The sequence below is a fragment of the Eumetopias jubatus genome, unplaced genomic scaffold (genome assembly GCF_037043125.1).
Source record: "Eumetopias jubatus isolate StellerSeaLion01/CBP00866 unplaced genomic scaffold, mEumJub1_p1.0 scaffold_8, whole genome shotgun sequence".
Classification (NCBI taxonomy): Eukaryota; Metazoa; Chordata; class Mammalia; order Carnivora; family Otariidae; genus Eumetopias; species Eumetopias jubatus.
Genome location: NW_028274814.1, coordinates 42,471,066 through 42,496,398, shown reverse-complemented (window position 1 = coordinate 42,496,398; position 25,333 = coordinate 42,471,066). Strand labels below are relative to the sequence as shown.

General features: G+C 42.7%; 1 protein-coding gene across 1 annotated transcript in view; it reads right to left on the bottom strand.

The window, feature by feature from the left end:
- Positions 1-18,656, bottom strand: part of DYRK4 (dual specificity tyrosine phosphorylation regulated kinase 4) — a 69,066-nt gene extending 50,410 nt beyond the window's left edge. The window contains exon 1 of the mRNA XM_088025881.1: positions 18,569-18,656. Within this exon, the coding sequence (XP_087882007.1) occupies positions 18,569-18,655 (87 nt within the window). The 5' untranslated portion in view covers position 18,656. The remainder of the gene's footprint in view (positions 1-18,568) is intronic.
- Between the last annotated feature and the right edge of the window lie 6,677 nt (positions 18,657-25,333).

Sequence of the window (25,333 nt, the reverse complement as noted above, 5' to 3'; positions counted from 1 at the left end):
AAGAACAGAATCTCGAGATGCACTGTCTCGTCTTATTACCTTGGACAGAGCCCTAGATGTCCTCATCTGCAAAGTTCAGCGGAGAAAACAACTGGGCTCTCAGCAGGCATCAAGGCCACCCTGGTCTCCTGCCCCTGGGCTACCCAGATGTTTCAGAAAGGCATACACCTCCATCAAAACACCTGCCTCAATCATACCTCACCAGCTATTTTTCTATTTTCTCAGCTGGCTCCTCCTTGTCTCTTCCTCCTCCCTGTTAATTAAAAAAAAAAAAATCTCCAAGTGCATGATCAAGGTTGGGTGAGCAGGTGAAGCTCAAGTTCTGTGATATCAGATCACAGCTTCCTCCTTGTAGGCTCCATAATCCCTTCCCAGAAGCCAGAACAACCGAGAGTTCAAAACAAATGCATTAACGCAGAGAGAGGGTGTGACAAGAAGAGAGAAAATAAATCTTTGGGGACTCTACAGAACACAACAAGTTTGATGATTAGGCCCATCAGAGCACTGCAGAGAGCTGGGAGAAAGAGACAGTTGCTAGGCTCCTCAAATCCCTAGCTAAGGCATTAAGCCGACTATCGCTGCATAGAGTTTAGGCAAATTGCATCTCTCCATGGCCACTTCTAGCTAAGACTCTTCCCTGAAGCCCCTTTGCTGTGTGAGGAAGCCCAGGATGTCGGACAGAAAAGATTATCCTCCTGTTTATACCCACAGCCAAGCCTGGACTCAGGAGACTCATTAGCAGAGCGGACGTGGCCAGCCACTCGGGAGGACTGAGGCTTTCACCCACCTTATGCAGTGTCCTCTCGGGAGTCCTACCCACCAGGTTATGTTCCTGGTGAAGGTGGAGGAAGGAGAGCCTGGCTGTCCTTAGGGCTTGAGGGAGGGGCAAGAGCATGAGCCTGAAAGACCAGATGCTTGGAGACATTTTCTAATGTACCTAAGTGCATGGCCTTGGGGGAGAGACTTCCCTTTTGGGGCTTCTGTTAAGTGGAGCTTGAACAATTATGGTGCTGGAAGCCACCTTAAGGAATCTGTAATCAAACGCCCTCATTTTACAGATGGAGAAAGGGAAGTTAAGAAGGTTATCCATGTCATTGAGGTATTAACATACTACAAAACTCACCCAATTAGAAGGAAGGGGAAAACGAAGGGGTGGAAATCGGAGAGGGAGACGAACCAAGAGAGACTATGGACTCTGAGAAACAAACTGAGGGTTTTAGAGGGGAGGGGGGTGGGGGGATGGGTTAGCCCAGTGATGGGTATTAAGGAAGGCACATTCTGCATGGAGCACTGGGTGTTATGCACAATGAATCATGGAACACTACATTTAATGATGTATTGTATGGTGACTAACATAATATAATAAAATAAAACAAAATTAAAAAAAGTTATCAGTAAGGCATTTCATATTCATTTTCTCACACCAAGTCTTTGAAACATGGTGTGTATTTTTCACGTGCAGCACACCTAAGTTGGACGAGCCCCATGTCAAGGGCTCCATAGACTCACGTGGCCAGTGGCTGAAGTATTGGACATGGTAGTTCCAGAGGGCGAGGCTGACAGTAAACAAGTAAACAAACAAATACGTAATATAATTAGAAAGGGTGGTGAGCGAAGCCCTGTCTAAGGAAGTGGTATTCAGCAATTAAATGATAGGAATGATAGAAGAGAAATAACAGAGCAAGTACCTGTTCTTCCAGGGCTGAACATAGAAAACATGCCTTTAGAGGGATTGTAGCATCTATTCATTAATTGTCAGAAAAACTGTAAAGTAACCCTCTAAATTAATAGACTCTTCCATCCCAGAAGCTGGCCACGAGGCAACACGTTTTCTTTGATCAGAGTTACAGAAAAGCCAAACATCGTGCAACTACTCACTCGCTGAGATAACTGAGGTCCAGAAAAGAGGAAGTTCCCTCTGCTGGCAGTTTGGATAAACTCCAACATTAGACCATTTTCCTCAATTGCACAGAGATCCTACGTCACTGGGAGCCACTGTGAGAGCTCTGTGATCCTGGCCAGCTAAGCTGAAAGGATGGGGACTCTCCACAGGCATCCAAGGCAAAGGACTCCCTGCGGAGAGCACTCCGTAGCAGGCGGCTCTTTAATATTCTACCGTGTTTTAGCCAAATGAATGGGGCATTGTATACTACTATCTAGAGGACCACACTGTGGTCTTAAATCAATTATTAAAAACAACATTTTAAAGACTTCCTTAGCTTAAACACTACCAAGATCCATATTTAAAATACTTAAATATTTAATTATTATTGTAAACATTATAGTTATAGCATTAAATGCCATGAAGTAAATATATATTATTATCAATTTATTTAAATATTTTTCAACACTTGCTTGGGGCAGTTGATATGCTGAGACCCATAGCTCTCTCATCTTCAGTGCTTTTTAAGGTGAAGAGATTACAATTCATTCTTTTCATCCTCCAATTAATATCATAACTATCCATTGAAGCCCAAGGTTTCATGTGCTGAGAACGGTTATTGAGTTGTTTGCTTTTCCCTACTTGGGCCTATTCAGCTCAACTGGATGAGAAGTCCATTGGAAAAAAATGAACAAATGGCGAAAAGACATTTATTTAGGGCCCATAAGAATAATTACCGATGTAAAGACAATAGCAGTAAATTTAGATAGTATTTTTATTTTTTATTTATTTTTTATTTTTTTTAAAGATTTTATTTATTTGACAGAGAGAGACACAGCAAGAGAGGGAACACAGGAAGAGGGAGTGGGAAAGGGAGAAGCAGGCTTCCCGCCGACCAAGGAGCCTGATGCGGGGCCAGATCCCAGGACCCTGGGACCAAGACCTGAGCCGAAGGCAAACGCCCAACTACTGAGCCACCCAGGTGCCCTATAGTTTTTTAAAGATTTATTTTGAGAGAGAGAGAGAGAGAGAGAGTGCATGAGCATGCTTGCATGAACCGGGGAGAGGCAGAGAGAGAGGGAGAAGGAGTATCTCAAGCAGAATCCCCGCTAAGGGCAGAGCCTGATGACGGGCTTGATCCCATGACCCTGAGATCATGACCTGAGCTGAAACCAAGAGTCTGATACTTAACCAAATGATCCACCAGGCACCCCTAGATAGTATTTTTAAATGGTATTGTCAATTGTTGGCAGTTACAGAAACACACAAAAGATGGCGGAGGAGTAGGGGACCCTATTTCAACTGGTCCCCGGAATTAAGCTGGATATCTACCAGACCACTCTGAGCACCCACGAAACCAGCCTGAGATGTAAGAAGATCTGGATCTCTACAAACAGAATATCACAGGCGGTTGGTTTTGAGGTAGGAAGCAGGGAGCCCTGATTCTGCCGGCAGACTTTGGAGGATAAACGGCAGCGGGAGGGAACCTGGCCGTGGGGATCCTACACCACCGGTGAGCGACAGCCTCACGCACTGGGGACCGGGCACAGACTCGCAGACCGGTAGCTAGCAGCGGGGAAAGGACTTTAAAGCAGCCCCTGGGCAGAAATCCGGAGCAGCAGGGTCACACGTGTGAACTGGGAGCAGCTGGCGGTTTTAGAAGCACAAAGGGCACAGACGTGCCCCGACCTGGAGGCAGGACTGGGGGCACTGTGGAGGGGTGCACAACCCAGGAAGCTGCAGTTTATAGCAACACGGACAGAAACGGAGACGGTGTGGCCTGGAGAGCTCACTGAAGGACAGACTGCGGTCTCTCTGCTCTGAGGCAGAGGGTTGGAAACGGTCTCTTCTGCTCTGACTCACAGAAGAAACATGGAAAGCCGCCAGGGAAAGCCGCCAGAGACCAAAAGCCCCCAAAACTGATTCCCGCTGAGCCCATCCCCCGCCACAGGGGGGCAGGGCAACTCCGCCCAAATAGGGTTCCCTGAGCAACAGCACAGCAGGCCTCTCCCCCAGAAGACAGGCTGGGAAAACAAGAGGCCAGCAACCCTAAGGTCCCAAGAAAACAGGTGCATCTTGCTTGGGTTCTGGTCAATAATTTGGACTCTATACATACCCTCAACCACCCATCCACAGAAAGACTAGGAGGAGGAACCCCCAAAATACAAAAGACTCAGAGATTATGACTTATGCCGCAGATTTACAAATGGATGCAGATATAACCAAGATGTCAGAGATGGAATTCAGGCTAGCAATTGTGAAGACAATGGCTAGAATGGAGAAATCAATTAATGGAAACATAGAGTCTCTAAGGGCAGAAATGAAAGCTGAATTGGCAGAACTTAACAATGCTATCAATGAGATCCAATCCAATCTAGATAATCTAACAGCTAGGGTAACTGAGGCAGAAGAATGAATAGGCGACCTGGAAGACAATATAATAGATAAAAAGGGAAAAGAGGAGGCCAGGGAAAAACAACTCAGAATCCATGAAAATAGAATCAGAGAAATAAGTGACACCACGAAGCGTTCCAATGTCAGAATAATTGGAATCCTGGAGGGAGTGGAGAGAGAGGACTAGAAGATGTATTTGAGCAAATCGTAGCTGAGAACTTCCCTAATCTGGGGAATGAAACAAACATTCGTGTCCTAGAGGCAGAGAGGACCCCTCCCAAGATCAAGGAAAACAGGCCAACATCCCAGCATGTAATAGTAAAACTTGCAAATCTTAGAACCAAGGAAACCATCTTAAGGGCAGTTAGGGGGAAGAGATTCCTTACGAACAGAGGGAGGAACATCAGAATAACGTCAGACCTATCCACAGAGACCTGGCAGGCCAGAAAGGCCTGGCAAGACATATTCAGGGTAATAAAGGAGAAGAACATGCACCCAAGAATACCTTATCTGGCAAGGCTGTCATTTAGAATGGATGGAGAGATGTAGAGCTTCCACGACTGGCAGAAACTGAAAGAATGTGACAACTAAGCCGGCCCTGCAAGAAATATTAAGGGGGGTTTATAAAAGGAGAAAGACCCCAAGAGTGATACACAACAGAAATTTACAGGGACAATCTATAAAAACAACGTCTTCACAGGCAACATGATGACAATTAATTCATATCTTTCAATAATCACTCTCAACATGAATGGCCTAAATGCTCCCATAAAACGGCATAGGGTTGCAGATTGGATAAAAAGACAGGACCCATCCATATGCTGCCTACAAGAGACTCATTTTGAACCTAAAGAGACATCCAGACTGAAAGTGAAGGGATGGAGATCCATCTTCCATGCCAGCGGACCTCAAAAAAAGCTGGGGTAGCAATTCTTATATCAGACAAATTGGGTTTTAAACTAAAGTCTGTAATTGGAGACACAGAGGACACTATATCATTCTTAAAGGGTCTATCCAACAAGAAGATCTAACAATTGTAAATATCTATGCCCCCAACATGGGAGCAGCCATCTACATAAGACAACTGTTAACCAAAATAAAGAGTCATATTGATAACAATACGTTAATTGCAGAGTCATATTGATAACAATAAGTTAACTGCAATATGTCAATACTCCACTCTCAGCAATGGACAGATCATCTAAGCAGAAAATCAACAAGGAAACAAGAGCTTTGAATGATACACTGGACCAGATAGACCTCATAGATATTTACAGAACATTCCACCCTAAAACAACAGAATACTCATTCTTCTCGAGTGCACATGGAACTTTCTCCACATACTGGGTCACAAATCAGGTCTCAACTGATACCAAAAGATTGAGATTATTCCCTGCATGTTCTTTCAGACCACAATGCTTTAAAACTGGAACTCAATCACAAGAAAAAAATTGGCAGAAATTCAAACACTTGGAAGGTAAAGACCACTCTGCTAAAGAGTGTTTGGGTCAACCAGGAAATCAAAGAAGAACTTAAACAATTCATGGAAATCAATGAGAACGAAAACACATCGGTGCAAAACCTATGGGATACTGCAAAGGCGGTCCCTAAGGGGGAAATACATAGCCATCCAAGCCTCACTCAAAAAAATAGAAAAATCCCAAATTCACCAACTCTACACCTTAAAGAACTAAAGAAAAAGCAACAAACGATGCCTAAGCCACGCATTAGAAGAGAAATAATTAAAATTAGAGCAGAAAACAATGAATTAGAAACCAGAAACACAGTAGATCAGATCAAGGAAACTAGAAGTTGGTTCTTTGAAAGAATTAATAAGATCAATAAACCACTGGCCAGACTTACCCAAAAGAAAAGAGAAAGAACCCAAATTAATAAAATTATGAGGCAGGAGGCGGGGCAAGATGGCAGAGGAGTAGGAGACCTGGATTTCGTCTGGTTTCAGGAATTCAGCTGAATGGGGATCAAACCATTCTGAACACCTACGAACTCAACAGGAGATCGAAGAAGAGAGTAGCAACAACTCTGAACAGAAAAGCGACCACTTACTGGAAGGTAGGACGTGCGGAGAAGTGAATCCGAGGCGATATTCGGGAGGGTAGATGGCGGGGGAGGGGCCTCCGTCGGCCGCTTCTGACAAGTGATAGAGCCACAGAGCACAAAATCGGACCTTTTAAAAGTTGGCTCGGCTGAGGGACGTCACTCCAGTGGCTAAGCGGGAGGTGGAACCCTCCCGGTACAGTGTGGTCTCAGGACCCTCGGGGTCACGGAAAGACCGGGGGTGCCTGAGTGCCACAGAGCTCCCAGGTATCGGAGCGGGGAAGCCGGCTGCAGAGACAGAGCCGAGGCGTGGGAACTCAGCTCAGGGCAGCCATAAACTGATCAGCGGCCCAGTCGGGCCACTGCTCCTCCAGCACGGTCCCAACAAGCAGCAGAGCTGGGGAGACTCCCCTTCCTCCCCCGGGAGGAGCGGCGCGGGAGCGCACCGCAGGGATCTGCTAGGTTTGGAGACTCCACACGGGGTCGGGTGCCAGAGATAGAAACACTCGGTCACAGGCCGGGTGAGCACGGAGTGCAGCCGGAGACCAGGGAGACGGGAGTGATTGACTGCTTTTCTCTGGGGGCACACTGAGGAGCAGGGCCCCGAGTTCTCCGCTCCTCCAGGCTGGAGATTGGGAGGCCACCATTTTCACTCTCATGCTCCAAAGCTGTACCGAGAGCTTGCAGGGAACAAAAGCTCCCGAGAGCAAACCCGAGCAGATTGCTTAGCCTGGACTCACAAGGGCAGGGCAATTCCACCTCCAGCAAAGACGTTTGGGAACCACGGCAACAGGCCCCTCCCCAGAAGATCAGCACGAACAGCCTGCAAGCCAAGACCAAGTTTACCGATGAAGGAGAACGGGAGAACGCCAGCGCTATGGGAATACTGCACATAGAATTCATGGGTTTTTTTAACCAGGATTCATTAGTTTTTCAAAGTTAATTTTTTTAACTGTGTTTTTTTAAATTTTTCTTTTTCCCTTTTTCAACCAACATCTTATGAATCCCTTTAAAAAAATATTTTTTATTTTTCATTTTTAGAGTCATATTCTATCCCTTCATAGTAGTTACCTTTATTTTTGGCATACATACATAAGTTGTTCACTCTTTAAAATTTTGAGATACGGTTTCTTCTAACAGATCAAAATATACCGTAAATGTCTAGTGTATGGCTTTGTTCCAGTCTCCTGACTGATCACATTCTCTCCCTTGTTTTTTTTTTTAAATCTTCTTCTTTCATTTTTCAAACAATTTATCAATTCCTTTTATAAAATCTTTTATAATTTTCATCTTTACAGTCATCTTCCATCCCTTCATTGTATCAACCCTTATTTTGTACATATATAAGTCTTTCTTTCTTTACAAATTTAGGAGGCACTATTTTCTAACAGACCAAAATACACCCAAAATCTAGTGTGTGGCACTGATCTATACACTAGCCTGATCATATTTGATCATATTCTGGTTTTTTTGTTTTGTTTTGTTCTGCTTTTGTTTTTATCTTTTTCTTTTTTTTTTTTCTTTCTTTCCATTTCTTTTCCCCTGGTTTCAGGTCTTTTCTGATTTGTATAGAGTATATTTTTGGGGGACGTTATTAAACTGTTACCATTTTGTTCTCTCACTCATCTATTCTCCTCTGGACAAAAGGAAAAGACGAAAAAAATCACCTCAGCAAAAAGAACAAGAGGTAGTACCGTCTGCCAGGGACCTACTCAATATGGACATTAGTATGATGTCGGACCTAGAGTTCAGATACATGATTTTAAAGATACTAGCTGGGCTTGAAAAAAGCGTGGAAGTTATTAGAGAAACCCTTCCTGAAGAAATAAAAGAACTAAAATCTAACCAAATCGAAATCAAAAAGGCTATTAATGAGGCGCAATCAAAAATGGGGGTCTAACTGCTAGGATAAATGAGGCAGAAGAGAGAATCGGCGATATAGAAGACCAAATGATGGAAAATAAAGACGCTGAGAAAAAGAGAGATAAACAACTACTGGATTACGAGGGCAGAATTCCAGAGATAAGCAATACCATAAGATGAAACGTTAGAATAATTGAAATCCCAGAAGAAGAAGAGAGAGAGAGGGGCAGAAGGTATATTGGAGCAAATTATAGCAGAGAACTTCCCTAATGTGGGGAAGGAAACAGGCATCAAATTCCAGGAGGCACAGAGAACCCCTCTCAAAATCAATAAAAAGAGGGCAACACCCCGACATCTAATAGTAAAACTTACGAGTCTCATAGACAAAGAGAAAATCTTGAAAGCAGCTCGGGAGAAGAGATATGTAACCTACAATGGTAGAAATATTAGACTGGCAACAGACCTATCCACAGAGACCTGGCAGGCCAGAAAGCACTGGCATGATATCTTCAGGCACTAAACGAGAAAAATATGCAGACAAAAATACTATATCCAGCTAGGCTCTCATTGAAAATAGAAGGAGAGATAAAAAGCTTCCAGGACAAACAAAAACTAAAGGAAATTGCAAACATGAAACCAGCCCTCCAAGAAATATTGAAAGGGGTCCTCTAAGCCAAGAGAGAGCCTAAAGCAGCATAGAGCAGGAAGTAACACAGACAATATACAGTAACAGTCACCTTACAGGCAATACAATGGCACTAAATTCATATCTTTCAATAGTTACCCTGAATGTAAATGGGCTAATGCCCCAATTGAAAGACACAGGCTATCAGATTGGATTAAAAAACAAGCCCCATCGATGTGCTGTCTACAATAGACTCATTTTAGACCCAAAGACACCCCCGCATTGAAAGTGAAGGGGTGGAAAACCATTTACCATGCTATGGACACCAAAAGAAAGCTGGGGTGGCAATCCTTATATCAGACAAATTAGATTTTAAAACGAAGACTGTAATAAGAGATGAGGAAGGACACTATATCCTACTTAAAGGGTCTATCAACCAAGAAGATCTAACAATTGTAAATATCTATGCCCCTAACATGGGAGCAGCCAATTATATAAGGCAATTAACAAAAGCAAAGAAACACATTGACAACAATACAATAATAGTGGGGGACTTTAACACCCCCTGACTGAAATGGACAGATCATCTAAGCAAAAGATCAACAAGGAAATAAAGACTTTAAAGGAAACACTGGACCAAATGGACTTCACAGACATATTCAGAACATTCCATCCCAAAGCAACGGAATACACATTCTTCTCTAGTGCCCATGGGACACTCTCCAGAATAGATCATATCCTAGGTCAAATCAGGTCTCAACTGGTACCAAGAGATTGGGACCATTCCCTGCATATTTTCAGACCACAATGCTTTGAAACTAGAACTCAATCACAAGAGGAAAGTCGGAAAGAACTCAAATACATGGAGGCTAAAGAGCGTCCTACTAAAGAATGAATGGGTCAACCAGGAAATTAAAGAAGAATTAAAAAAATTCATGGAAACCGATGAAAATGAAAACACAACTATTCAAAATCTTTGGGATGCAGCAAAGCCAGTCCTAAGAGGAAAGTATATAGCAAAACAAGCCTTTCTCAAGAAACAAGAAAGGTCTCAAAAACACAACCTAACGCTACACCTAAAGGAGCTGGAGAAAGAACAGCAAAGAAAGCCTAAACCCAGCAGGAGAAGAGAAATAATAAAGATCAGAGCAGAAATCAATGGACTAGAAACCAAAAGAACAGTAGAACAGATCAACGAAACTAGGAGCTGGTTCTTTGAAAGAATTCACAAGATTGATACACCCCTGGCCAGACTTATCAAAAAGAAAAGAGAAATGACCCAAATCAACAAAATCATGAATGAAAGAGGAGAGAACACAAACAACACCAAAGAAATACACATAATTATAAGAACATATTATGACCAACTCTATGCCAGCAAATTAGATAACCTGGAAGAAATGGGTGCGTTCCTAAAGATGTATCAACTACCAAAATTGAACCAGGAAGAAATAGAAAACCCGAACAGACCTATAACCACTAAGGAAATTGAAGCAGTCATCAAAAATCTCCCAACAAACAAAAGCCCAGGGCCAGATGGCTTCCGGGGGAATTCTACCAAACATTTAAAGAAGAATTAATACCTATTTTCCTGAAACTGTTCTAAAAAATAGAAATGGAAGGAAAACTTCCAAACTCATCTTATGAGGCCACCATTACCTTGATCCCAAAACCAGACAAAGACCCCATCAAAAAGGAGAATTACAGACCAATATCCTTGATGAACATGGAGGCAAAAATTCTCACCAAAATAGCAGCCAATAGGATCCAGCAGTACATTAAAAGGATTATTCATCATGACCAAGTGGCATTTATCCCTGGGCTGCAAGGTTGGTTCTACATCTGCAAATCAATCAACGTGATACAACATATTAACAAAAGAAAGAACAAGAATCATATGATCCTCTCAATAGATGCAGAAAAAGCATTTGACAAAGTACAACATCCGTTCTTGATCAAAAGTCTTCAGAGTATAGGGCTAGAGGGTACATACCTCAATATCATAAAAGCCATCTATGAAAAACCTACAGCGAATATTATTCTCAATGGGGAAAAGCTGAGAGCTTTCTCCCTAAGGTCAGGAATGCAGCAGGGATGTCCACTATCACCACTGCTATTCAACATAGTATTAGAAGTCCTAGCCACAGCAATCAGGCAACAAAAAGAAATCAAAGGCATCCAAATTGGCAAAGAGGAAGTCAAACTCTCACTGTTTGCAGATGATATGACACTTTTTGTGGAAAACCCAAAAGACTCCACCCCAAAACTGCTAGAACTCATACAGGAATTCAGTAAAGAGGCAGGATATAAAATCAGTGCACAGAACAATGTGGATGGAACTGGAGGGTGTTATGCTGAGTGGAATAAGTCAATCAGAGAAAGACATGTATCATATGACCTCACTGATAGGAGGAATTCTTAATCTCAGGAAACACACTGAGTGTTGCTGGAGTGGTGGGGGGTGGGAGGGATGGGGTGGCTGGGTGATAGACATTGGGGAGGGTATGTGCTATGGTGAGGACTGTGAATTGTGCAAGACTGTTGAATCACAGATCTGTACTTCTGAAACAAATAATGCAACATATGTTAAGAAAAAAGAAAAAGAAGAAGATAGCGGGGGGGGGAGAATGAAGGGGAGTAAGTCGGACGGGGAGATGAACCATGAGAGACGATGGACTCTGAACAACAAACTGAGGGTTCTAGAGGGGAGGAGGGTAGGGGGATGGGTTGGCCTGGTGATGGGTAGTAAAGAGGGCACATTCTGCATGGAGCACTGGGTGTTATGCACAAACAATGAATCACGGAACACTACATCAAAAACTAATGATGTAATATATGATTAACATAACAATAAAAAAATTAAAAAAAAACTCAGTGCACAGAAATCAGTGGCATTCCTATACACCAACAACAAGACAGAAGAGAGACAAATTAAGGAGTTGATCCAACTTACAACTGCACCCCAAACTATAAGATACCTAGGAATAAAGCAAAGCAAAAAGGCAAAGGATTTGTACTCAGAAAACTATAAAATACTCATGAAAGAAACTGAGGAAGACACAAAGAAATGGAAAAACATTCCATGCTCATGGATTGGAAGAACAAACATTGTGAAGATGTCAATGCTACCTAGAGTAATCTACACATTCAATGCAATCCCCATCAAAATACCAACCACTTTTTTCAAAGAAATGAAACAAATAATCCTAAAATTTGTATGGAACGAGAAGAGACCCCGAATAGCCAGAGGAATATTGAAAAAGAAAAGCAAAGCAGGCGGAATCACAATTCCGGGCTTCCAGCTCTATTACAAAGCTGTCATCATCAAGACAGTATGGTACTGGCACAAAAACAGACACATAGATCAATGGAATAGAATAGAGAGCCCAGAAATGGACCCTCAACTCTATGTTCAACTCATCTTTGACAAAGCAGGAAAGAATGTCCAATGGAAAAAAGACAGTCTCTTCAACAAATGGTGTTGGGAAAATTGGACAGCCGCATGCAGAAGAATGAAACTGGACCATTTCCTTACACCACACACAAAAATAGACTTCAAATGGTTGAAAGACCTCAACATGAGACAGGAGTCCATCAAAATCCTAAAGGAGAACACAGGCAGCAACCTCTTCGACCTCAGGCTCAGCAACTTCTTCCTAGAAACATCGCCAAAGGCAAGGGAAGCAAGGGCAAAAGTGAACTCTTGGGATTTCATCAAGATAAAAAGCTTTTGCACAGCAAAAGAAACAGTCCACAAAACCGAAAGACAACTGACAGAATCGGAGAAGATATTTGCAAATGACCTATCAGATAAAGGGCTAGTATCCAAAATCTATAAAGAACTTATCCAACTCAACACCCAAAGAACAAATAATCCAATCAAGAAATGGGCAGAAGACATGAACAGACATTTTTCCAAAGAAGACATCCAAATGGCCAACAGACACATGAAAAAGTGCTCAACATCGCTCGGCATCAGGGAAATCCAAATCAAAATCTCAATGAGATACCACCTCACACCAGTCAGAATGGCTATGTTTAATAAGTCAGGAAACGACAAATGCTGGCGGGGATGCAGAGAAAGGGGAACCCTCCTACACTGTTGGTGGGAATGCAAGCTGATGCAGCCAATCTGGAAAACAGTGTGGAGGTTCCTCAAAGAGTTGAAAATAGAGCTACCATAAGATCCAGCAATTGCACTACTGGGTATTTACCACAAAGATACAAATGTAGGGATCCGAAGGGGTACGTGCACCCCAAAGTTTATAGCAGCAATGTCCACAATAGCCAAACTGTGGAAAGAGCCAAGATGTACAACGACAGATGAATGGATAAAGAAGATGTGGTATATATACACAATAGAATATTATGCAGCCATCAAAAGGGATGAGCTCTTGCCATTTACAACGACATGGATGGAACTGGAGGGTGTTATGCTGAGTGAAATAAGTCAATCAGAGAAAGACATGTATCGTATGACCTCACTGATAGGAGGAATTCTTAATCTCAGGAAACAAACTGAGGGTTGCTGGAGTGGTGGGGGGTGGGAGGGATGGGGTGGCTGGGTGATAGACATTGGGTAGGGTATATGCTATGGTGAGAGGTGTGAATTGTGCAGGACTGATGAATCACAGATCTGTACTTCTGAAACAAATAATGCCATATATGTTAAGAAAAAAAAAGAAGAAGATAGCAGGAGGGGAAGAATGAAGGGGAGTAAATCGGAGGGGGAGACGAACCATGAGAGACGATGGACTCTGAAAAACAAACTGAGGGTTCTAGAGGGGAGGGGTGGGGGGATGGGTTAGCCTGGTGATGGGTATTAAAGAGGGCACGTTCTGCGTGGAGCACTAGGTTTTATGCACAAACAATGAATCATTGAACACTACATCAAAAACTAATGATGTAATGTATGGTGATTAACATAACAATAAAAAATTAAAAAATAAAATTATGAATGAAAGGCGAGAGATCACAACTAACACCAAGGAAATAGAAACAAATATTAGAAATTATTATCAACAACTATATGCCAAAAAACTGAGCCATCTGGATGAAATGGAGGCCTTCCTTAAAACCTATAAGCTGCCAAGACTGAAACAGGAAGAAATTGACAACCTGACTGGGCCAATAACCAGTAACGAGATTGAAGCAGTGATCAAAAAGCTCCCAAAAAACAAGAGTCCAGGGCCTGATGGATTCCCTGGGGAATTCTACCAAACATTCAAAGAAGAAATAATACCTATTCTCCTGAAGCTGTTTCAAAAAATAGAAACAGAAGGAAAACTTCTAAACTCATTCTATGAGGCCAGAATTACCTCAATCCCCAAACCAGGCAAAGGCCCCATCAAAAAGGAGAATTTCAGACCGATATCCCTGATGAATATGGATTCCAATATCCTCAACAAAATCCTAGCTAATAGGATCCAACAATACATTAAAAGGATCATCCCCCACGACCAAGTGGGATTTCTCCACGGGATGCAAGGGTGGTTCAACATTTGCAAATCAATCAATGTGATACAACACATTAATAAGAGGAGGGAGAAGAAACATATGGTCCTCTCAATTGATGCAGAAAAAGCATGTGACAAAATACAACATCCTTTCCTGATTAAAAGTCTTCAGAGTATAGGGATAGAGGGAACAATCCTCAAGTTCATAAAATCCTTCTATGAAAAACCCACAGCGAATATCATCCTCAATGGGGAAAAGCTGAGAGCCTTTCCCTTAAGATCAGGAACACGTCAAGGATGCCCACTCTCACCACTGTTGTTCCACATCATATTAGAAGTCCTAGCAACAGCAATCAGACAACAAAAAGAAATAAAAAGTATTCAAATTGGCAAAGAGAAGTCAAACTCTCTCTTTTCACAGACGACACGATACTTTATGTGGAAAATCCAAAAGACTCCACCCCCAAATTACTAGAACTCATACAGCAATTCAGTAATGTGGCAGGATACAAAATCAATGCACAGAAATCAGCTGCTTTCTTATACACTAACAACACAACTGTAGAAAGAGAAATTAGAGAAACGATTCCACTTACAATAGCACCAAAAACCATAAAATACTTTGGAATAAACCTAACCAAAGAGGTAAAGGATCTATACTCTAGGAACTACAGAACACTTATGAAAGAAATTGAAGGAGACACAGAAAGATGGAAAAATATTCCATGCTCATTGATTGGAAGAATAAACATTGTTAAAATCTCTATGCTACCCAGAGTAATCTATACCTTCAATGCCATCCTGATCAAAATTCCAATGACATTTTTCAAAGTGCTGGAACAAACAATCCTAAAATTTGTATGGAATCAGAAAAGACCCTGAATTGCCAACGAAATGTTGAAAAAGAAAAACAAAGCTGGGGGCATCATGTTGCCCGATTTCAAGCTCTATTACAAAGCTGTGATCACCAAGACAGCGTGGTACTGGCACAAAAACAGACATATAGACCAATGGAACAGAATAGAGAACCCAGATATGGACCCTCAACTCTATGGTCAAATAATCTTTGACAAGGCAGGAAAAAATATGCAATGGAAAAAAGACAGTCTCTTCAATAAATGGTGCTGGGAAAATTGGACAGCCACATGCAGAAGAATGAAACTCGACCATTCTCTAACACCATTCCCAAAGATAAACTCAAAGTGGACGAAAGACCTCAATGTGAGACAGGAATCCATCAAAATCCTAGAGGAGAACATAGGCAGTAACCTCTTTGACATCGCTCACAGCAACTTCTTTCAAGATACATCTCCAAAAGCTAGTGAAACAAAAGCAAAAATGAACTTTTGGGACTTCATCAAGATAAAAAGCTTCTGTACAGCAAAGGAAACAGTCAACAAAACAAGGAGGAAACCCACGGAATGGGAGAAGATATTTGCAAACGACACTACAGATAAAGGGCTGGTATCCAAGATCTATAAAGAACTTTTCAAACTCAACACCCAAAAACCAAATAATCAAGTCAAAAAGTGGGCAGAAGATATGAAAAGACAGTTCTCTGAAGAAGACAGACAAATGGCTAACAGACATATGAAAAAATGTTCATCATCATTAGCCATCAGGGAAATTCAAATCAAAACCACATTGAGATACCACCTTACACCAGTTAGAATGGCAAAAATGGACAGGGAAAGAAACAACAAATGTTGGAGAGGTTGTGGAGAAAGGGGAACCCTCTCACACTGTTGGTGGGAATGCAAGTTGGTACAGCCACTTTGGAAAACAGTGTGGAGGTGCCTCAAAAATTTAAAAATAGAGCTACCCTGTGACCCAGTAATTACACTACTGGGTATTTACCCCAAAGACACAGATGTAGTGAAAAGAAGGGCCATATGCACCCCAATGTTCATAGCAGCAATGTCCGCAATAGCCAGACTGTGGAAAGAGCTGAGATGCCCTTCAACAGATGAATGGATAAAGAAGATGTGGTCCGTATATACAATGGAATATTACTCAGCCATCAGAAAGGATGAATACCCAACTTTTACATCCACATGGATGGGACTGGAGGAGATGATGCTCAGTGAAATAAGTCAAGCAGAGAAAGTCAATTATCATATGGTTTCACTTATTTGTGGATCATAAAGAACAGCATGGAGGACATTAGGAGAAGGAAGGGAAAAATGAAGGGGGGGAATCGGGGGGAGAGATGAACCATGAGAGACTATGGATTCTGAGAGACAAACAGGGTTTTAGAGGGGAGGAGGGAGGGGGGATTGGTTAGCCTGGTGATGGGCATTAAAGAGGGCACGTTCTGCATAGAGCACTGGGTGTTATGCACAAACAATGAATCATGGAACACTATATCAAAAACTAATGATGTACAAAAGGAATGAGATCTTACCATTTGCAATGACGTGGATGGAACTGGAGGGTGTTATGCTGAGTGAAATAAGTCAATCAGAGAAAGACATGTATCATATGACCTCACTGATATGAAGAATTCTTAATCTCAGGAAAAAAACTGAGGGTTGCTGGAGTGGTGGGGGGTGGGAGGGATGGGGTGGCTGGGTGATAGACATTGGGGAGGGTATGTGCTATGGTGAGCGCTGTGAATTGTGCAAGACTGTTGAATCACAGATCTGTACTTCTGAAACAAATAATGCAATATATGTTAAGAAAAAAAAGAAGAAGATAGCAGGAGGGAAAGAATGAAGGGGAGTAAGTCAGAGGGGGAGACGAACCATGAGAGAGGATGGACTCTGAAAAACAAACTGAGGGTTCTAGAGGGGAGGGGCGTGGGGGGATGGATTAGCCTGGTGATGGGTATTAAAGCAGGCACGTTCTGCGTGGAGCACTGGGTGTTATGCACAAACAATGAATCATGGAACACTACATCAAAAACTAATGATGTAATGTATGGTGATTAACATAACAATTAAAATATTTAAAAAAAACTAATGATGTAATGTATGGTGATTAACATAACATAATAAAAAAAGAATATGGGTTTGCATTCTGTCTGCCATGCAATGGTTTATGGCAATGGCTGGTTAACTCCACTTGAATCTCAGTTTTCCCATCTGTAAAATGAGGATAATAATTGTACTTGCCTCTAAAGTTCATGTGAGAGTCATCCAAACACTCAATAAAAATGAGCTCAAGGAGGTAGAAAAATATATATAAGTTGCAAAACTTGTGATGATTTTTCTTAAGTGATGACCAAGACCATCCTGTTTGCAGAATATTTTTAAATGTGAACAGAATGTTGTCTTTATTATATTATCCTGTTTTGTGATAGATTTACTCTTTTAAATATTTTATATTGATTTCTTTGTCAAAATAAATGTTTTAGGAATTAATAACTTGTTGTGCCTGTGAATCACAAAATAATGGTTTTTATTGTATTTGGTAATGGCAAGGGTAGGGCTGGGGGGCAGTGGACTTTGCATTAAGATTCATTTTCATGAGTTATAACCCTGAGGGAGAGAAGGCTAAGGTTAAATCAGGAACACTGCTTGGAGGTGACCTAAGAGTCATAATTTTAAGGAGGTGGTGTGTGATCTACAGGGAGCAGACTTTTTTCAGGACTCGGATAGGCTGTTGAACTCTGGCTCTTCCATTCAGTGACACAAGCAAGATTCAAAGTCAAACCTGAGTGCTCTGGGCTCAAGTTTGCCACAGAACTTTCAGAGCAAAGATCCAAATAATACGATCTTTCGAGTAAGGTGTAAAATCCAAACTGAGAGCATTAGATGAAAAAGTACACCTCATTTAGAAGTAATCTTGTAGATGGTGATCACAAAGTCACCACATCACACAATTACCTTTATGCTGTGGTGTTTCACTGGTTTTCGAGACTGGGTAAAAAGACACCATGTCTGTGTTAGGGGGGAAAAAAACAACAACAACCCAAAGCACATAGACCTTTTCCGGAAGTGTTTGGAACCATTTTGGGACACCTCTGGTGTGTTTCCAGAAATACAGACCACAATACAAGATACTTAGAAGAGATGCTAGTCCAGGGCCTTCTCAAACACAAGCCACCTGTTTGATGAAGGCTTTGCAGTTCTGGAGTTCATGAAACTACACTCTGGCCCTGCAGCTAATGTCCCTCCAAGCCTGCCCAGACCTGGCTTTGCCAACCAGCCTGGTCCATCCACACCTCCAGAACTTCTCCTCACCCTGTCATCAAAGGTGCTTGGAGGACAATGGTCACTCCTAGATCCCAGGTCCCCAAATCTTCATGATGATACCTCTCTTGCCCAAATGAAATTCAAGGATCTTTACCTTCCCAGGGTTGATATTCTGTTTCTTTCTTGCTTTCAAAATTGGGAAGGATGTCAAACTGCAGTTCCTTGGTTTTTTAGCATCCATGTTAGTCCTGCAGGAGGAAGAATAAAAAGTACATTGGTAGTAGGAGCAAAATATAAGTAATGGCGCCCGCACCCAGGGATGGGAAGAATGAGGGCAGGCTTGGAGATAAAAAGTGGCAGGCCTAGGGTGCCTGGGTGGCTCAGTCGGTTAAGCATCTGCCTTCAGCTCAGGTCATGATCCCAGGGTCCTGGGATCGAGCCCCACGTGGGGCCCCTTGCTCTGTGGGGAGCCTGCTTCTCCCTCTGCCTCTGCCTCTCCCCCTGCTTGTGTACGCTCTTTCTCTCTTATAAAAATACTTTGAAAAAAAAAAAAGTGTCAGGCCTAAAAACAGTGGCTGAGTGTCTGCTGCTAACTCCTTTTTTTTCCCTCCTGGTGGCTGATGTCAGGAGAGGGGGTGTCTTGGCATCAGCCCTTGGGTGCTCAGGGCAAAGGGAGACGGCAGCCCAGGAAGGAAGATGAGCTAACGAGGTGGCCAGCAGTTTAGGACACCAAACAAAAAGACCCATTTCCTCTAGCTCACTGCAAAGTAAACCATTCTCTTACCACAACCACCTTTTGCTCTGAAAGATACATATATAAGCGGTTACTCGGTAGCTTAAAGCCTACAGAAAAAGAAAAGGGACAATGGATAGAAATGCTTTGCCTGGATTTCATTAGGCATTTTTTGCACCTTCTTTATTCAGAGCAGAGCTGTATGAAAAATGAACTCACTGCAAGACGAAAAACTAATTTGCATTAAGTTTATGGAATCTGGTTAAAGCGACAATTTATGTAAATGGAAGAGTCTTAAAGGATCTGACGCCACTGTTACATGCCCGTTCCATTAACAGACAGCTGCTAGAACTCTGCTTTGTGTCCCTTTGAAGATCCTTTTCAGCCTCTAACTCTAACAAGAGCCAAGGTAGCCAAGGACATCTGAACAAGGACAGAACAGGGATCAGTGCGAATGTTATTCTGGCTTCTGTAAACCACTCCATTGGTAGGTTCTTCAAGACCCTATAATAAATGGTGACAGCATCACAATTCTGAAATTATTCAGAGGACTCAGGACACGTCCCGCCCACTATTATCACAGCATAATGTTGAAAAACCAGAAATTACTTGTCTATATATAATGAGAAGTTAAAAAATATGGCACATATGTATTATAGAATATGATGTGATCACTTTAAAAAATGAAGTCTCTATGTATGCCTGTAATGTATTGAATAAAAACAGAACAATATGCATGATTCCATATTTGTTTAAGAAAAAAATAAGATGGGGGTGCCTGGGTGGCTCAGTCAGTTAAGCGTCTGCCTTCAGCTCAGGTCATGATCCCATCGAGCCCCGCGTCGGGCTTCCTGTTCAGCAGGAAACCTGCTTCTCCCTCTCCCACTCCCTCTGCTTGTGTTCCCTCTCTCGCTGTGTCTCTCTCTCTGTCAAATAAATAAATAAAATCTTTAAAAAGAAAAAAACGAGGTGGAGGTGCCTGCGTGGCTTAGTCCATTGAGATTCTGCCTTTGGCTCAGGTCATGATCTCGGGGTCCTGGGATTGAGCCTGGAGTTGAGCTCCCTGCTCAGTGGGCTCCCTGCATCTCTCCCTCTGCCCCTCCCCCTGATCGTGCTGTCTCTCTCACTCTTTCTTTTCTCTCAAACAAATAAATAAAATCTTTAAAAGAAAAAAACAAGATGTTTGCATGTCTTAATCAGGTATATTGAAGAACATAGAAAAAATAAAAATAATTACCTCCTTTGAGGGGTGGAGCTGGGGAAGGTGAGTGGGAACATGAATTTTAACACACACACACACAATATGAAAAAATCCTATGCAAGAGTAAACAAAAAGTAATAGTTGCTTCTCTTCAAATGATCATAATGTCACTTCTTTCTTCCCTTCCTTCCTTTACAAACATTTGCTGAGATAATTCTTCTGATAAACCAGACATAGCCTCTGCCCTTAAGGAGAGTTCATTATCTAGGAGGGAGACACATGGAAACAGGTCATTACAATGCACATGATCAGGGCAGTAATAGAGGCCAGTGCAACGAGCTAATGAAGCACACTGCAGGGGGCGAGGGAGCCTTCACACCTGAGCAGAGTAGAACTGTCCTTGAAGAATAAACAGACAGGCATGGAGTCAAGAGCAGATGGACAAGACAGCAACCAAATAGTAGGAAAGAGCACTGTGTTCTTCAGAAAGTGTGAGCACATGGACATTACTGTAGAGGGCTAGAGAGGTGGTTAGACTGTAAAGAAAGGGTCGCATGGTTCATTCTAGGTCTGACAAAATCAGATTTGTACTTAGGATCATCTCTCTGGCAATACCATGGAACAAGGTTCAGAGGAGCTCAAGTAGGAAGCTGTCTTGAGCATCAAGGCAAGAGAGGATGAGGACCTCAACCAAGGCCATGTGAGGACACAGTGGAAGTGGGAACTTGGGAATAATTTGGGAGACAGAACTGGTAGAATTTTGGCCATCAATTTGATATGAGGGTTGCAAAATCCAAACATGCTCCCTCCATCTATTCCACAAGGATGTGGGAGACAATCAAGTCCACATCATCTTTCCCAGCCAGTGGAGCTCTTTTCGTCTATTCAGCTTCTGGGGCTCCGTAGGTGAAGAGAACATGAAAACCTCAAGAAGATGCTGCGGCATCTTGGAGTCTAGTCTCAGTGCTGTCCCCAGATAGATTCTGAGCAAGTCATATGCCTTGTCTATCCTCAGTTTCCCCATTTGTAAGATGACAGGACTGGACTAGATGGCCTCTGATGTCCCTTCCAGTTCTAAGCTTCTTTGATGCTAACTTTATTAAATATTGCCAGATTGGAAAAGTTCTGTTGTGGCTTATTCCACGAGTTCACTCCTTTGGATAATTCTGTGGCCATCAAAGACTATCTTGTGCCTTTTTTTATTTCCTAAGAATGCATTCAATCTAGCTTCAATTTAATCCATGACACATAACCTATGTTCAAAGCTTCACAAATGCTACTTTTTATCCTCAAAATAGGTGGTGAACTATGAGAATGTTTTATATCTTGTTTATAACTGCTGCATGAAGGGTCAAAGATAAGAAACTCATCTCAGAGCCAGAATGAATACGGCTTTGAGAACTGAAACTAAAATTTAAAAGTTCCTCCTATTATTTTACATGGAGATTAGTTTCCCTACTTCTCCAGTTTAGACCCATCGCCTTCCTCTGGATTTCAGCCCTTTTGTGTGTGGAGATCATTTTGTCACTTGGTCAACAACTTGAGTGTTAATTATTTTAGGGGCATACATTTCATTTCATCTTGATTGTGAATCTCTTGGAGGCAAGAATGATGAGCTCGGATTTTATTTTATTCCTTACATTCCTCCTTTGGACAAGGACAATGACTTGTCTGCTGAAAGCTCTTGGTACAAATGTGCTGAGAAAGAGACATCTAAGATAGTTTAGATTAATTCATCAAAAAATTTGAGACCACCATCTGAATGCCAGAGACTGTGTTAAGCATGGGGGCCTGAGAGATAAGTAAAACAGAATCCTTGCTTTCAAGGAGAGTTCAGGGTCTGGTAGGCATGACAGAGCCATCAACAGTGGGGCCAGCCTTAACTGTATACATAGTATTTTATATTTATTGTGTTATCTATGTACACCAATCTTCAATGCCCAGTAAAGAAATATATCTTTTGAGATTTATTTCTATTGCAGTTGTCAAGTAGCTTGATCTTTATGCCCTGGAGAGCTACGTTTGGGGCAGAAATTGTGGCAGTGTAGGACTGGCAGGTACTCCCTTTGCATTTCTGTGGATAGGAGATAATGTACTTAATGTACTTAAGTTACTCTCACTGCTGCAAAGAGAACTCCTTGGCCTCTCTGCAATTATCCTTGAAACAATTCATGGTCCATGGACTCTCAGAGCTGGAAGAGGTTTTAGGGGCCATTCATCCATTTTCCCACCCCGGCAGAAGTCCTCTTTAGAGTATCCCCAGCAATCATTCAGTCTCTGCTTGAATATTCCTGTGACAGAACTCACTGTTTTTCCGGGCAACCCATTTCACCTCTGACTGCTTATACATATGGTTGGTGCTCAGCAAATGTCGGTGGGAAGAAATGATACTGAGCAACATATCCTCCACAAATACTTGCTATCCTCTGCAGAACAACAAAGAACACATCTACCCTCTCTTCTACTCCAAGAGCTCTTGAATATTCAAAACAGTGCCTTCTTGCCTCCCTGGCACCTACTCATCTCCAGGCATTCTGTAGTTTTATTTCAAGCATGTCTTCGTAGGATAGAGCATCCAGGCATGACAGAGAGAACTTGTATTGTGATTGTCCCTCTCTACTTTCTAGTTTTTTTATGACCTTGTTTTAAGTGGCTACCATTTTCTAGAGTCTAGATTATGTACTAATCAATGTTAAATCAGCCAGCGAGATCTTTACATCACTCACCTGGTCATTGTATTTCTATTAATGAAGTCTAGACCAGTATTTGCCCCTTTTAGCTGTCACAACACACTCATGTTGGATTTGGGATCAGCTAAAACCATGGACTCCCAGCACTGGGTCCTCCACAAATTTGCGAAGTATGTATTCTAGCCAAGTTCCTGACAACAGTATGGAGCTGGAGAAGGCAAAGTCAAAGAGTGGCTGGCACACCACTCGAGACTCCTTTCAGGTTTCTCATTACCCTCTTGATAAGGACTAAAACCGAGAAGGGAAGTAAAAGACATAAGTCCCAGAACTAATTAGGCACAGTCCAGGTTTGAAGGATTCCTTAAAACTCCTAGATTTTACATATTTAACACACACAGATGATTAAATCCCTCGAGCAAGACTAGCAGCAAAGGACACATTTGTCCTTTCATAGTTTGAACTTTCTATAAATGGCCTTGCACCTTTGCCAGGTCTCCATTGAATCCTGAACAGTGAAGCTTGAGTTAAGATTGTTGACAATCAGTCATTTAAAACAAGTCAGAGGGGTCACAAGTTACTTACGCCCTGAATTGGCGGATGGACGTTTCAAACGTAGCAAGTAGCACAAATCAACTACAGATTAAAAAAAAAAAAAAATCCAAATTTTGCATTGTTCATCCCCCTTTTAAGGAAAATATTTGCTAGGACGAGCATTACCCTAGAGTGGCAAGTACGACCCAGAGGAAAAGTGATGCTCTGGACGTACCTATGATCGATCCACACACAGCTTAAAGCTGTCTTGCTTTGGGCTCTGGTTGAGCATGGAGGCTTCAAGCAGATGGGCTGGGCCAGGATAGGCTGGTATCAGCCACATCCTAGGACATCCACGTGAGGCGTGGGGTTGTGGGCTCACTTTTGACCTCCAAAAGGACCAGCCACGCCCTGAAGATAAAGGGGGAGGAAAGTTTTGCGCCCCACGTTGTCGGGGTCAGGGCTGGAAGCAATTTCAGGAGAGGTCTTAGGAGTTTCCTAAAATCCATCTCTCCCCACCCCGCACTCAGCCGAGGTCTGCGATGCAACTTTCTGTTAGGAGCAAACTACATGGATGTCAGGTTGTGAGGATGTGGCGGTTCAGAGCACTTCCGTCCGCGCTCACACCCCGTGCCTCTCTCCTCCGACCACACTCCCCCTATTTCGCATTCTCCGCACCTCCCTTCTCCCCGCTTCCCCAGCCTTCTTCCCCCGTTGCCCCAGATGCTTCTGCCCCACCGCGGTCCCTTCCTCCCCGCTGGCGCTGAGCGCTGCCTTACTCTGTCCGGGCGCCGGCAGGTGGTGGGAAGAGCTGCATGGGGCTGGCGCACACTGCCCGGCGGCCGTTGCGGGGCGCTTGCTCCCGCCCGCACCGGCCGGGGACCACGCCCTCCTCCCGTCTCTATAGAAACTCTGGCCGCTCTTTTTGTGACTCCGGCCGCGGAAAGGACTTAGACTTTGGTTCCGTCCCAAACCACCGTTCACATCAGCATAAAGAACACCTCTCTTCCTCCCCTACTCCCATTCTCTCGCCTCAGGTAGAGTTGAAGGACATCCCAAGAATGGGGAGATTCGAGTTCACCGAACTACCCGGGCTCATGAAATTATTCCTACTTTCTCCCTCTTCCAAAAAGGTTGTGGTTCCCCGAAGCTCATGGCAAAAGTTCCAGATATAAAGTATTCATCAGATGAGCACTTTCTGAGCATTGACTCTGCACCAGGTTTTAAATGCATGAAAACTAATTAAAGTTCTAGCTAAATGACAGTAGCGGGACCTGGAGGAATATCGTCTGGTCTAAGAAGGAAACAGACATTCAAAAAAAGCTTTTAGAAAGATGAGTTGAATTTGAGTCTTCAAGGCCAAATAGGAATTAGCAACGTAAAGCAGACAGGTAAGAGCCCGTGTAAAGGCCCTGAGCTAGGGGACCACATGGTATCACGGGTGCCGGCCTGTTGGGTGCGGCAAGTCAAAAGTGCATAGGGGGCAGCATGAGACCAGGTTGAAGAAGCAGACGGGACAGCCAGATTTGAAATATCTCATGAACTAAACAGGCTAGGGTTTTTGTATGTGGATTTTAAGCAGAGCGGTGTTCATGCTCAGATTTTAGAAAACTTTCTGGCAAAATGGTATGGAGGGTAGACCAGATAGGTTAAGAATCAAGGCAAGGATGCCTGTTAATAGTGAGTGATGTTTCAGAGTAAGGGACGGCAGGTGGAAAAACAGTTCTGAGCAATTTACAAAATGAGAGAGTTCAGTGACTGGAT